The 13,867-nt window shown below is 43.6% G+C and overlaps 2 protein-coding genes and 1 long non-coding RNA gene across 4 annotated transcripts; 2 read left to right on the top strand and 1 right to left on the bottom strand.

The window, feature by feature from the left end:
* Positions 1 to 4,231: 4,231 nt before the first annotated feature.
* LOC112667515 (olfactory receptor 52D1) lies at positions 4,232 to 6,230 on the top strand. Its single transcript, XM_025459241.2, has one exon. The coding sequence runs from the start codon at positions 4,241 to 4,243 to the stop codon at positions 5,195 to 5,197; it is 957 nt and encodes a 318-aa protein (XP_025315026.1). The 5' UTR covers positions 4,232 to 4,240; the 3' UTR covers positions 5,198 to 6,230.
* Positions 6,231 to 9,718: 3,488 nt separating this feature from the next.
* LOC112667509 (ubiquilin-2-like) lies at positions 9,719 to 11,594 on the bottom strand. Of its 2 annotated transcripts, XM_025459234.3 has the most exons (2): positions 10,120 to 11,594; positions 9,719 to 9,957 (listed from the first exon to the last, which is right to left on the bottom strand). In XM_025459234.3, exons 1-2 carry the CDS (start codon positions 11,375 to 11,377, stop codon positions 9,734 to 9,736), a joined length of 1,482 nt encoding a protein of 493 aa, XP_025315019.1. In that variant the 5' UTR covers positions 11,378 to 11,594; the 3' UTR covers positions 9,719 to 9,733. The 2 variants fall into 2 exon arrangements, with proteins under 2 accessions (XP_025315019.1, XP_025315018.1); XM_025459233.3 differs by having other exon boundaries at positions 9,719 to 11,594.
* Positions 11,595 to 11,628: 34 nt separating this feature from the next.
* On the top strand, positions 11,629 to 13,629 carry LOC125753251 (uncharacterized). The gene is made up of 2 exons (XR_007404610.1): positions 11,629 to 11,814; positions 13,398 to 13,629. It is a non-coding gene; the product is annotated as an uncharacterized LOC125753251 (long non-coding RNA).
* Positions 13,630 to 13,867: the final 238 nt, after the last annotated feature.

Raw genomic sequence — 13,867 nt, 5'->3', positions numbered from 1 at the left:
TTTTAAATATCAAAATTTATAATGTACTGGAAATTACATTTTTTTCTACTCTTTAAACTTCTAATGACAATTCTCAGAGTCAATGTAAAGGGGAATATAGTGTTTTGAAAATTATTTTATGAAATAGCCAGTAAGATTTTTTTTTAATTTATTTATTTATGATAGTCACAGAGAGAGAGAGAGGCAGAGACACAGGCAGAGGGAAAAGCAGGCTCCATGCACCGGGAGCCCGATGTGGGACTCGATCCCGGGTCTCCAGGATCACACCCTGGGCCAAAGGCAGGCATCAAACCACTGTGCCACCCAGGGATCCCCGCCAGTAAGATTTTTGAAGACCACTAGATTGAATTAGTTTGAGAGGAGAGAGGTATGTTAAAAGGGAAGAAAGAAGAGTACTCTAAAGTCATTGAAGAATGATCAGTTAATCCTTGAAGTGCTAGCTCAGGGACCTGGTGGATGAAGTTAAAAATCAGAGGGAATCTACCTAGAGTATGGATGTCACTTCATACCAGTCCAGCTTCATGGCAAATGAATGGACACTTGCATAGTGCTCATTCTCAGAATGGCCTTGTGCATTCCCTAGCATTCTGTTATCATCATGAAATTCTTGGTAGTTTTACCTTTGAACTTGTGTTTTGTAAGTGAAGCCTAGGTTATAATGATGTATGAATGCACATGCTCACCATCATCGTTTGCTGCCTATCACCACAGAACTCTGGTGGATTCACAGAGAGATGGAGTTCAAAAAAAACAGATAGAATAAAAATAAGGAAAGAAAATGAGGAGACAGGAAGGAAAAAAAATTAAGAGGTGAGAAGGGAGAATAAAGCATAAAATATACCAGATGTTTCATTTCCACTTTTTCTGGATAAGTCAAGGAAGATTCTCCTAATTCTTCCTCATGTTATCAATCCTCCTCATTCTCTCAAATGTGCATCACAGGCCAAATCCCTGGAGGAGGCCAATTTGATTTATACTCCTGAGCATCATAGGCAGAGTCAATAAATAAACTTGCTTATCAAGCTCATTGACCAGAGGAGGCTGGGACACAGAGCCGAGTTAAAGACATTCGCTGAGCCCAGGAAACAGAGAACAAAGAAAAGATCAGACATTTCAACCCAGATTACACATTCAGACCCCTCTGCTTCTTCCTACCACACCCACATGAACCTGCACTGAAACGCAGGTTTAACCTCCTTAAATAACACTGAGTAATCAGATACCCATCTCCTGCACAAGCTTTCTCTCCATCACCCTGTGTGCCTACACAGCCTCACACTCAGTATACCCACTCACAGAGCTCCAGCCTCAGTGGACTCCACTTGCAAGTTCATGTCTACCATACAGGTATGTTCTTCTTATCAGGCTACCCAACAACTGGGTTAAATGAAATAGCACAGAGTTAAATCATTGAAGTCTAGGTCAGAGAGGGGGACCTCAATGACAAGACCCTGAAACAATTTGGAAAGCATGCCCCCATTGTGGACCAGAGTGGCATTTCCTCAATATCCATATCCCATCGTTTCCTGAGGGGGGAAAATCCAACTCTGCTTTTACATTAGATTTTCTGCTTCTCACATCCCAGAAGGTCACAGAGTACTACTATTTTATAATTCAACTTGAAATCACCCTTAAAGGTCAAGAATAGGCTGATAAGAGAAGGGAAGGGAAGATGGTAGTGATATCAGCTCTCTGCCATCCACCATCCAAGCTTCTCTCCCCAGGTGTCAAGGCATGCATCAAGACCAAGCTTAAGACCAATTGATGTCATCAGTGAAAGTCTCTATGTAAATATGAGGGACTCCCTAATTTTCTTCACATTTAGAATTCAGATAACAAATAAAGGAACCTTATGAATTGATATTAGACAAAATGCCTTGCTTGAAAGAGATAGGAATTAGATATTGGTAATATCATGGATGTTTGGGTGTGGTAAAACTTGAAACTTGAATCAGGCCCCTTAATTTAAACTCTGCAATGAACATGCTTTGTTATCTGGATGACATCAGTTCACTTCTCTGGACACTGTCTTCCCACTGATTAGGGGTGCAAATGATTATCACACCCTATTTAAAAAAAATTTTATATATATATATATATATTAAGATGTTGTTTATTTATTCATGAGACACAGAGAGAGAGAGGCAGAGACACAGGCAGAGGGAGAAGCAAGCTCCACTATCACACCCTATCACACCCTATTTTTAAAATTTTTTTTGTATATATATATTTTTTTAAGATTTTGTTTATTTATTCATGAGAAACACAGAGAGAGAGAGAGGCAGAGACACAGGCCGAGGGAGAAGCAGGCTCCACTCAGGGAGCCCGATGTGGAACTCGATCCCAGGTCTCCAAAATCACGCCCTGAGCCAAAGGCAGGAGCTAAACCGCCGAACCACCCAGGCTGCCCTGTATATTTTTTTTATTGTAGTTCGATTTGCCAACATATAGCATAACACCCAGTGTTCATCCCGTCAAGTGCTCCCCTCAGTGCCCATCACGCAGTTACTCCATCCCCTCGCCCACCTCCCTTTCCACCCCCCCTTGTTCATTTCCCAGAGTTAGGAGTCTTTCATGTTCTGTCACCCTCTCTGGTTTTTCCCACTCATTTTCCCTCCTTTCCCCTTTACTCCCTTTCACTATTATTTATATTCCCCAAATGAATGAGACCATATAATGTTTGTCCTTCTCCGATTGACTTACTTCACTCAGCATAATACCCTCCAGGTCCATCCACGTTGAAGCAAATGGTAGGTATCACACTCTATTTTCTCTGGAAAGTTGTTGGCGATAAAGAGCTTGAAAAAAGGGAGCAATTATTTGGGATATCGGAACTTTTTTTCATGAATATTATTTTTTTCTCAACCATAAGCTTTAGAAAGTGATAAACCATGTGATGCCATTTCCAATTTGGAGATGAAAAAAAAAAAAGGCCCAAAGAGGTTATGGGATTATTCCAATGCCACATAAGGAACAGATGGAAAAGAGAGAATGAATATAGAGTCATTGATTTTTCCAAATTAAGACAGGCCAAAGAAATGGAAGATTTGTTCAAAGTCACACATCAATTTTGTTAGAGAATCAGGACTAATTTCGAGTTTCTCAGAATCCCACACAGGTTTCTTTTAAGTAGAAAATGTGTTTACTAAAGGGAAATGTTTTTAAGTACTAGCTAGCCTTCCAGAGCAAAAACAGATTCTCTTTCCAGAATATCTTTACAGTAAGCAACCCCAGGACACTCTGTTTCTTCCCTTGAGCTGTCTCGGTCAGCACCTGGCATTCTCATCTAGCCTCAATATCCAGCCATCACACTGATGGACATGCAGCACCACTAGCTGGCTTTGCCAGAGTAGAGATTGCTGTCTCTCAATAGAATGATATATCTTTTTCTTTCTTCTATTGTACCCTGATGAGAACTCAAATAACTGTGGATACTCACTCATGTGCTATGTGAGCATATTGAGATGACTTAACTACTTTCTAGGCATTCCAGTTGAGGTACAAAATGAAGTTATGTAGTGTATATATATATATGAAGATGCATTAGAAACACAGAAAATAAAGTGATTGCATTATTATATTATAAAGTCCAAAAGTGAATGTTACATTCCATTGACTAGTAAACATTGAGTCTTAAGTGAACATTGATCAAAATGTCTAGGTCCAGCCAAAGGCATGGTTGGTGTGGAAGTTGCAATTGCATAAAGGCATAGTCTCAGATAATGGGATTGTGTAAAGTAGTAGAACAATGAAAAAAATAAAAGACCATTATGGACCAGAAAAAAGGGGAAGCTTCTGGGAGAAAGGAAAACATTCACTGAAGCTTTGAAAACAGAGAAGGGGAAAATAAAGCCAGAAGACACCCTAGGCATGGAAAGAGGCAAGGAACACCCCTCCGAGTGAGTTGACTAAATGTTGGGCAGGATGTATAGCTGGTAAGTTATGAAGGATCAGATTGGAAAGATGCTTCAATGGTTAGTTTGGTGCTCAGAATATAGAACTCAAAACATGATTGATGAGTACATGAATGAGCAGAATGAAAAAAAAAAAAGGAGCAGACTATATTGAGAGAGTTTTTAAGATTCTTGAGCAAGTTAGTGACAAATGTTTTTCTTGGTTTAAAAAAAATTGTTTCACAGAAAGGTCATTTTATATTAATGAACCAAGGACCTGATGTTACAGGGCAGTCATACTATGATTCCATCACCTCTTGGATAGAACCTTTTACTTACCAAGCAGAATGTCAACCTCCAACCTCAGTGATGACAGTCTTCCAGCCATCATGTTCCTGACAGGAATCCCAGGGCTGGAGTGGGCTCATGCCTGGATTGCCATCCCCTTCTGTGCCATGTATCTGGTAGCACTGGCTGGGAATGCTGCCCTCATCCTGGTCATTGTGACAGACAGTGCTCTTCATGCACCCATGTACCTCTTCCTGTGTCTTCTCTCATTCACTGACCTGGCTCTCAGCTCAACCACCGTGCCCAAAATGCTAGCCATTTTGTGGCTCCATGCTGGAGAAATTTCCTTTGGTGGATGCCTGGCCCAGATGTTTTGTGTCCATTCTATCTATGCTCTGGAGTCCTCAGTTCTTCTGGCCATGGCCTTTGATCGCTATGTAGCTATCTGCAACCCACTGAGATACACAACCATTCTTAACCATACTGTAATAGGCAAAATTGGCCTTGTTGGCCTCCTCCGCAGCGTGGCCATTGTCTCCCCATTTATCTTCCTGCTGAGGCGACTGCCTTACTGTGATCACCATGTCATGGCACATACATACTGTGAGCACATGGGCATCGCTCGCCTGGCCTGTGGCAACATCACTGTCAATATTGTCTATGGGCTGACTGTGGCCCTGCTGGCCATGGGTCTGGATTCCATCCTCATTGCCATTTCCTATGGCTTTATCCTCCACGCTGTCTTCCGCCTTCCATCTCAAGATGCCAGGCACAAGGCTCTGAGTACCTGTGGCTCCCACCTCGGGGTCATCCTGGTCTTCTACATTCCTGCCTTCTTCTCCTTCCTCACCCATCGTTTTGGCCAGCACCGAGTTCCCAAGAATGTGCACATCTTTCTGGCGAACCTCTATGTGCTGGTGCCTCCTGTGCTCAATCCAATCATCTATGGAGCTAGGACCAAGGAGATTCAGAGTCGACTGCTGAGATTCCTTCACTTGGGGAAAATTTTAATGTGAAACTTGAGCATAGATTGATAATAAGGAAAATGAATGGGTATGGTCGCTGTCATGATGCATTGACAGGAATGGAGACCTCTGATATTACAGAAATGTGTTTACAGGCAAGGAAGCACTTGAAGGAAAGTGAAGATCAGATGAATCAGAGGTATCAAAAATCACACTGAACATACCATATTCCTGAGGCTCCTGGAGTAACTCTGAAGAGCCCAGAGAGATGATAATATTTTTACTCTTGGGAATATTTTGCCATTAGGAGTAAGCAGGTGTTGGAGAAAATCTGAGTAGGTATGATAGTGCCAGTGTAGAATGCGCTTAATGTTTTTTTCTTTCATTGCAAATATTTCTATGACTTACTAAAGATCAAGTCAATTCCACATATGAAATGAGTCTGGGCTTCATAGTGAGAATATTCTCTGCTAGTCCAAGTTAAAAAAAAATAGGTAAATTTAATCTAATTTCCAATTCTTTGGATAGTGATGAAGAACACAAAGTCTAAAGTTAGAGTACCTGGGTTTGAATGCTGGTTCCTCTGCTTGTTAGTTTTATAGCCTTGATCATGGTACTCAATCTTCCTATGTCTTGGTTTGTCTAATTATCAAATGGATAATATTAATCTCTCTCTCTCTCTCTGTGTCTCTCTGTCTCTTTCTCTCTCTTTAAATATCTAATTCTTAATACTGTGGCAATGAATAAATAAGTTAATGAATGTAGAGAACTTAAGGTAGTAGCTAACATGCAAAATGATCAACAAATATGAGAATGTCAGGTGCCTGGATGGCTCAGTTTGTTAAACGTCAACCTTCGGCTCAGGTCATGATCCCAGAGTCCTGGGATCGGGTTCCACATCAGGCTTGCTGCTCTGAGGGGAGCATGCTTCTCCCTCTCCCTCTCCTCTGTCACTCCCCCTGCTTGTACTTGTGCTCTTTTTGTCAAATAAATAAATAAAATCTTAAAAAAACAAAAATATGAAAATGAAAATGTTATATAAACTCTGAAAATTATTATCCAACTCATAACTTTTAGAACTGTTTTTCCTGGTATCATTTCACAGGGTTGTTATGAAAACTATATAATATGGCATCTCTAAAATATTTAGATAGTGCTTGGGATATGAATGGTGCTTGTTGAAACTATGTTTTCTCCTCTTTCTCCTCTGGTCTTCAATTTTGAAATCCCTTTCCTTTTAGCCATAAAATTACCCCTCATTAAGGATTCAGGGAGGCCTGTTCAAAATCCAAATGCATTTTTAAATAATCCTCCTTTCCCCTTGTAACCTCAGCTCTAAAATACACAAATAAGTCCCCAGTTGCTGCTCCCAATGATTCAAAATGTAGCTATAATCTCTATTTTAAATTAAGAGCCTGTAACTCAGATAGACTAATAGTCTTAAGGTTATGCAACTATATAGAACATATCTCATGAATTATCCAGTATGAGATATGTGTGAGGATGCCCAACCTGCACAAACAAACAGCAACAAAAGTGAAGTCCCTTTGTCTGTTGAGGTCATAAATGGTAAAGAGACTCAGTAGTGTAATGATTTCAGGAACATAGAAAAATATATAAAAAGAGCTGAGGGTGAGAATGGGTAAGGGAACTGCTGTTCTGCTCCTGAAATGCAGCAAAATTCTTTGTGGGCCTTATGCTTACTCCCCTAAGATGCTGGTTGAATTTGATCAAAAGGTCCCCCTCACAGGACAACTGCTTACCATTCACACTACTAATTACCTGCCATGAACCTCACATCTTTCCTGAAATAAAGTGTGGGTCAGTAACCTAGGAAGTAGGTATCAAGGGCAGGGCCAGGATTTAGGACTCTGGACTCCCACGGTAATATTTAAAATGCACCCAGGGGCACCTGGGTGGCTCAGTTGGTTGGGTGGCTTGTTTCTGCCCATGTCATGATTCTAGGCTCCTGAACTGAGCCCCACGTCAGGCTCCCTGCTCTGTGGGGAGTCTGCTTCTCCCTCTGCCCCTCCTCCTGTTCATGCGTGCCCACCCACTCTCTCTCTGTCTCTCTCAAGTAAATAAATAAAATCTTTAAAAAAAATAAAAAATAATGCACCCAGCTGTGGACTAGATTTGCAGGACCATACAGTGCTAAGGGATTTGATGTACTGGTAAGGAAATTCAGGTGCATGAGTGGGCAAATGATGTACCCGATATTAGGCCACAAGTCCAGTGGTTTGCAGCCTAGTGCTCCCTCATCTCAGGCACAAAGTCATCAATCATCCATCATAACTCTTGGGCTAAGGCCCCTGGGTGGCTCAGCAGTTAAGTATTTGCCGTTGGGTCAGGGCATGATCCCAGAGTCCCACATTGGGCTCCGTGCATGGAGCCTGGCTCTCCCTCTGCCTATGTCTCTGCCTCTGTGTGTGTGTCTCTCATGAATAAATAAATAAAATCTTTAAAAAATAACTCTTGGGCTATCCTTCTCTTCTAGATATATGTGTGGCCTGAGAAGAGCTCTGAGGAGAAAGGTCAAAGGGGGTAGATTGGAGACTAGAAGAGGAGGAGGGGTGCAGGATCGCACAGCTGCTAACACCTTGGTGCAGGAGTCTTGCTGCCACCTATGCTCTGGATTGATACTCTGTGGATACAGCACAGGGTGGTTCCACCCCATGGCTTCCCTTTACTGACCAAATCCAAGTTTCACATACCATAGATAACAGATGAAGGATTCTGCATCTCTGGCAGCAAGCTCCACTCCCTAAAGTTCTGGTTTTGGCTCTTTTTATCATCCTGACACTAAAATGCAATAGTTCCTAGAAGGAGAGGGTGATTTGTAGAAGTCAGTAAGGCTTCTAGAAGACTGGAGGTAGCAAGGTTCAGTCCCCAGGAAGACTATTAACATTATTGCCAAGATTTCCCACCTCACTCAGGTGTCTGGCTACTGGAGCCCACATGATAGAGGAAGCATACTTCTAGGAGCCTGGGATACTGCTCTGCCCGTCATGCCCACTTCACCCCCAGACTCTCATTCTTCCCTGGGACCCAATGTGCATCACTGATCTCAGAAATTCAGACCAAAATCCTGGTACCATGGGGAAATGAAGAGTAAACTGTGTATCAGGATCATTGTTGGGACATGTAGTCCCAAAGATATTTTATCCATAGTCCCTGACTGCCATAACCTTCATTTCTAGGTTCATGCAGTGTCACAAAACAACTGAGTCACGGTGTATAGCTCAGAGATGTTATCCTCCCCAGCCACCAGAAGCATGAGATTTATTTGTTTTTCAAGCTAGGGTCAGTTGACCCCTGGATCTGGCTCTGAATCTGCACTCCTTGATTTCCCCCAAAATAACACTTCCAATATGGTCTGTGCCTCTCTTTCATCAGGTGGTATCCTGTTGCATGGTTTCATACAGCCCCTGGTGCTCTGGGTCACACTTCATGTGCCTACACTGTGAATCACCTCTATGATAGGAGAGTTTACAGAAGAGAATGGGTGGATTAGGAAAGTATTGGGGACTTTCATGAAGACACAGGGACTCCAGAACTTAGAGTAGGAATGGGGCCCAGGAAAGATGCTGAGCCAGAATTTCCTCTGTGACACCCAAGAAAAGGCTGGTAGGCTATGGAAAGTACAAACAGACTTAGAGATGAAGGAACCATGAACACAGAAGTAAGACCCACAGCCATGGACATGATCAAACTCTCTGAAAGATGAATAAAGAATCCATGTAGCACACTCTCAGGAAATATCACTCTATAAAAAATGGATGAGAAAATAGATTCAATAAAGCAGCTTATAGAAAGACGGGTCAGTAGATCATCTGTACAAAAGAAAAAAATGGGAAGATGAGTAATGAGAGAATTTTGAGAAACTTCCATACCATCCTTGGAGTGACTGCAGAGGATGGGGAGATGTAGCCAACTTTGGAGGAATTCAGAGAAAATTCTTTTCTCTTTGGAGAAAAGAGAGAGAAGTTGGATGGCTGGTGGTACAGTAGAGTCAACCATTTTACAATGTAATGGCAAGAAGTCTACCCAGGAGGAGAGGATGGGGCTTCAGAAGTGGTCGGAGTTCACTTTACAAAGCAATATCCTGTCAGGCCGGTAGGAGAGATAGAGCCTGAGATGAGAGGGAAGTTGGACAGGCTTTCCATAATATGGAGAGACTGGACCTGAAGATGGAGACATTTGGTGAAAGAGAGAGTGGCTTCCTGGGGGAAAAAGCCAGAATTCCTTCAGAGTAATTCTGAAGTTGGAGCAGAGGTGGCTTGTGATGATAAGGGCAATGTTGGTGGGAACCTAGGTTGCTGAAAACACTCAGGACTACCCCAAACTCATGTTCAAATTTGGAAAACACTGAGATTAAGGGTATGAGAATAGGTGCAGCCTGGATCCAAGACCCTATAACATTATAAATATCTCCCCCAAACAACATTCTTTTTGCCCACATACCCCCAAATTGGACATCACACGTGAGATCCAAGCAATCTTTTTAATGAGGAACAGGCTTGGGCAGTGAGTGAGGAGGGCTGTTCAAGTGTGCACATGATCTGAGTAAGAGGAGTTCAAAATACGCTATTTCCCCTCCCCTCCCCTTCCCCTTTCCCTTCCTTTCCCTCCCTCTCCATGAGGTGGTACACTGTAGGCATCAGTTGGTGGCACCTGGGCCTCTGGTAGCCCTAGTAGCTTCTCAATGGCAACCTGAATGTCTCCTCCCGCTGCCATGAGGGTCTGTAGATTGGCATCATGGTTAGCAAAACCCATGGCCTTCAGATGCTCCAGTTCTTGCTGGAAGCAGCCTTCAGGGAGGGAGAATGAGGATAGTGAGGATTGTGTGGACTGAGAACAGGCTTTGGCTAGTGCATAGAGAAGCTGAAGAACAGCCCAGGTGGGCTGCACAGAGCCTGCTCTCTGACCCTGCCCTCCATCCCTAGTCTCAGAGGGTTCTCTAGTTTCCCTACCTGGGTCCCACAAACAACGTCCCAGCCCAGGCACCTCCTTGGACAGTATCTGCAGGCCCTTTTCTATCTGTATCAAGGCCTGCAGCGCTCGAGGGTTGGTCAGGATGGGAAGTAGTGGCAGATGGTGTTGTAGGGGGCTTCCACTTGCCAACTGGTGTAGCAGAGCTGGATTCTGCTGTAGGACATGCAAGGCTTTACACAAGGCAGAGGGCGAGGGTCTCAGCTGACTGGTTAAAGTGGCTTTCCCTATGGGCTGCTGGCTCTCCTGGGAGAGAAGATTGTGGCCTGAGTTTATATCTGGCATTCTAAGCCCACATCCTGAATGGGTCTGATTTGAGGCCACGCTCCTGGCCTGGGTAGCTTGTCCTGCCCTGACCTTCTGGGTCAATGGCCTGGCAGGTGCTGAGGCTGTGGGGATGGTGATGGTAGTGTCAGTATTGCTGTGAGCATTGGCCTCCTCTTTGCAAAGCTCTGAAGCTGGGTTTTGGCCTTTGGAGGCAACCAGGGGGGCCAGAGTGAAGAGCATGAACTGCTGGATATCAGAGCAGACTGGACGCATAGCATTGTCACCACCTGGCACTGCCGTCAATGCCTCTAGATCCTGTTTATTTGCCTGCAGGAGCTCTTGTTGCCGGGCTGGGTTCTGCAAGGTTTCCAGAGCCTTAAGAGTTGGCTCAGGTTTCTGAGGATTCTGCCTTGAGGATTCAGGAGCTTGTCTGGCCTTGGCTGGTTTCTCATTGACCAGGCCTTGAATCACAGGGTTTTCCAAGAACTGCACCACTGACTCGGGTGCAGCCGTTAGGAGTTGAGCCAGCTGGCCAAGAAAGTCAGTCAGCTCAGGTGAGCTCTGGGCCAGCCGGCCCAGCCTGGCCAGCATCCCAGCGCTCTCCGAGGTAGAGGGTTCAGAGTGATGCGTGCAGTGGTCAGTAGGGCCTGGAAGAGTTCCAGGACCAGGCAGAGTTCCTTTCAGACGGGTTCTCACCACTAAGTTGACCGTAGTGCCATCAAAGATGCCGCGCTGGCTCAGTATGTCTTGGTCTCGGAGGATCTTTCCAGTGAAGATGAGCACCAATCGGTCAGTGTCATAGTGAAGGCGTTTGGAGATCTGTTTCTTAAAGTGGTGGACACTGCTATTTTCTGCCAGCATAAATTCTTGGCAGTCCTGTGGGGTCTTGACTGACACTCTGATGATGCGTGATGTCGGCTCCCTACCAGACACCAGCTGGCTGTCCCTTGCTTCTTCCCTAGCCCGAGCCATATTATCTCAAGAGCAGGATGCAGGAGCCCCTGAAGACCTGTAGAAGCCCAGGTATGGCACTAAGCACACCTGGGTGCAGGGACCAGTAGGTGTTTAGGGATGTCCACTCACCCACGGCCTCTGGACACCTCTTCCTAATGTAGCCTTGAGGTCACCTGGCTCCCATAGGGGTGTCAGCTATCCTTCACCAGGGCCAGCCTTAGGGGTTATGTCAGTGATGTCAGTGATGAGGTCACAGTTGAGAAGGAGACTTGAATGGGGGAAGGGCAGAGGTCTCTTCTACCTGTCTGAGGTTGGCTCTCTTTACAATTTGACTTAAATAGCAATAGAAAAAAAAAATTAAATGTTTCTGTCTAGAAAGCCTGTTTTGCATCAGGCTATTTCACTGTTGAAAATCATACCACCTGAGATTGGCAAGCAAATATAGCTAAGAAAAGGTAAGAACTGGCTTAGGAAGTGCTGATTCTAGTCACCTATTTTTCACTTAATTACTGTATATGGATCATGGCCCAGTCAAGGCCACAAGTTCCCTTGTTTCTACATGAACAGAATGAAGATACATATAATTAGTCCATTCACCCTCAGCAGGGCTTGAGGGCAGCTTGCATCTCTGAGGCCCACCAGGCTGACTAACTTATTGACATGGTTCTAAGAAAAATAGCATCATGTTCCCCAAGAACTTGTGAACTCAGTTGTACTCAGACATAAACCATCATCTCAACCCTCCAGGGTTAGAGCTGAGACAAAAGAAATGATAAGAAAGTAATAAGTTTACTCTAGGTCTTTATGACTTAACAATGATTAATTTTTAAAAGATCTTATTTATTTGACAGAGAGAGGCAGAGAGAGAGCACGAACACAAGCAGGGGGAGCTGCAGAGGGAGCGCTGCAGAGAGAGAGCCCACTGAGCAGGGAGCCTGATGTGGGACTGGATCCTAGGACTCATGACCTGAACCTAAGGCAGATACTTAACTGACTAAGCCACCCAGGCGTCCCAACAATGATTAGATTTAATACAATTTGAAGAGGAAAATTGTTACTTGGGAGCTGACATATTTCAGCTGCAAAAGGAGAAAATGATGATCCTCTGAGCTATTTTTTTTAAGATTTTATTTGTTTATTTAAGAGAAAGAGAGAGAGAGAGAGAGAGACAGAGAGAGAGAAGCAGAGACACAGGCAGAGGGAGAAGCAGGCTCCATGCAGGGAGCCCGATGTGGGATTTGATCCTGGGTCTCCCGGACCGCGCCCTGGGCCAAAGGCAGGCGCTAAACTGCTGAGCCACCCAGGGATCGTTTTGATTGTTTTGATTACTCCAAGCAGGTGGGACCCCAGGTAAAGTCTGTCAAATCTGCAACAATTGTGTTTTTTACTGTGAAGATGGATACAATAGGCTGCTAGGCCTTGCTATTATATAATTGACCCTTTTTCCGATTCTGGAATTTCCAAGGACTAAAACATGAGCACTTGGCTGCCTATAATACCACCTTCAAAAGGTTCTGCTGGATTTGGTAAACATGAACATCTAGAACCGTCTACAACTACGATGTTTATGGGATATCGATAGATGTTCTTAAACTAGAACTAGTTTGAATGAGTATCTCCTGTATCCCACCAATATCAAGACTCTAACAAGTTGTAATTCCTGAGTTTAAAAGACCTTCTCAGTCTGAGGCAACCTCATAAAGCAAGCCTTGTGGCTGGCTGGCAGCAAGCAGACTGAGCAGTCTGGCATCAAGCAAGTACTTTTCTTGGGAATGCCCAGACCTCAGAACAACTCCTACCACACAAATATTATTAGCAAAATCAATTCCTTTGCAGAATTTTTTTGGATTTCACCTAGCATAACTGGATCTTCAAACTAACATTCCTGGATTTTCATTAGCTAATAATATGTAACAGGTGTTGAACATTCTGGATGACATTGTCTAGAATTGCTTTCTCATATTTCATGCTCCCAGGGATTTCCTCTTTTCTATGCATGGCCTGTGGGGTGAAGCATCCCTTCTCTCCTCTCTTTCAGGCCCTATTATCAGGACCCAGAATGTCTCCTTCCCAAGCACCCACTGATGGCCCTGACAGTCCATTTACACACTCTGTCTCAGTGAGGGAGCCTTGCCCACACTGTCCACTGAGTTCTTCAACACAGGAATCGCCCTTCATCCTTCCTGAGAAGCTGACATTATTGGGATATCTTATATTGTAACTATATTTCTTTTATAATTAGAAAATTAAAGTATCAACTTTTTATTTAATCAATTTAAAACTTAAATTGAACATAGAACTCTCTAGAGGAAAATAACCCTGGTTTAAATCCCACTCCTACCACTTAATAATCTTCAACAAGTCATTCACTCTTTTAAAGCCTGGCTTTCATAATCTATAAAATGGTATTTTTTCACAGATTTGTTTTGAAGATTTGAGGAGATAATTCACATAAAGTACAATCCAAAGTATCTGACACAGAGCAGATACTTGTCAAATACTGAGTAT

This window comes from Canis lupus, chromosome 21, assembly GCF_003254725.2.
Source record: "Canis lupus dingo isolate Sandy chromosome 21, ASM325472v2, whole genome shotgun sequence".
In the NCBI taxonomy this organism is placed as follows: Eukaryota; Metazoa; Chordata; class Mammalia; order Carnivora; family Canidae; genus Canis; species Canis lupus.
The sequence above is the reverse complement of the archived record's forward strand: the minus strand, read 5'-3'. Positions and strand labels throughout refer to the sequence as shown.

Excerpts from the sequence above, each read along its gene's own strand:
- LOC112667515 (XM_025459241.2), top strand. The coding sequence starts at position 4,241 with ATGTCAACCTCCAACCTCAGTGATGACAGTCTTCCAGCCATCATGTTC.
- LOC112667509 (XM_025459233.3), bottom strand. The coding sequence starts at position 11,377 with ATGGCTCGGGCTAGGGAAGAAGCAAGGGACAGCCAGCTGGTGTCTGGT.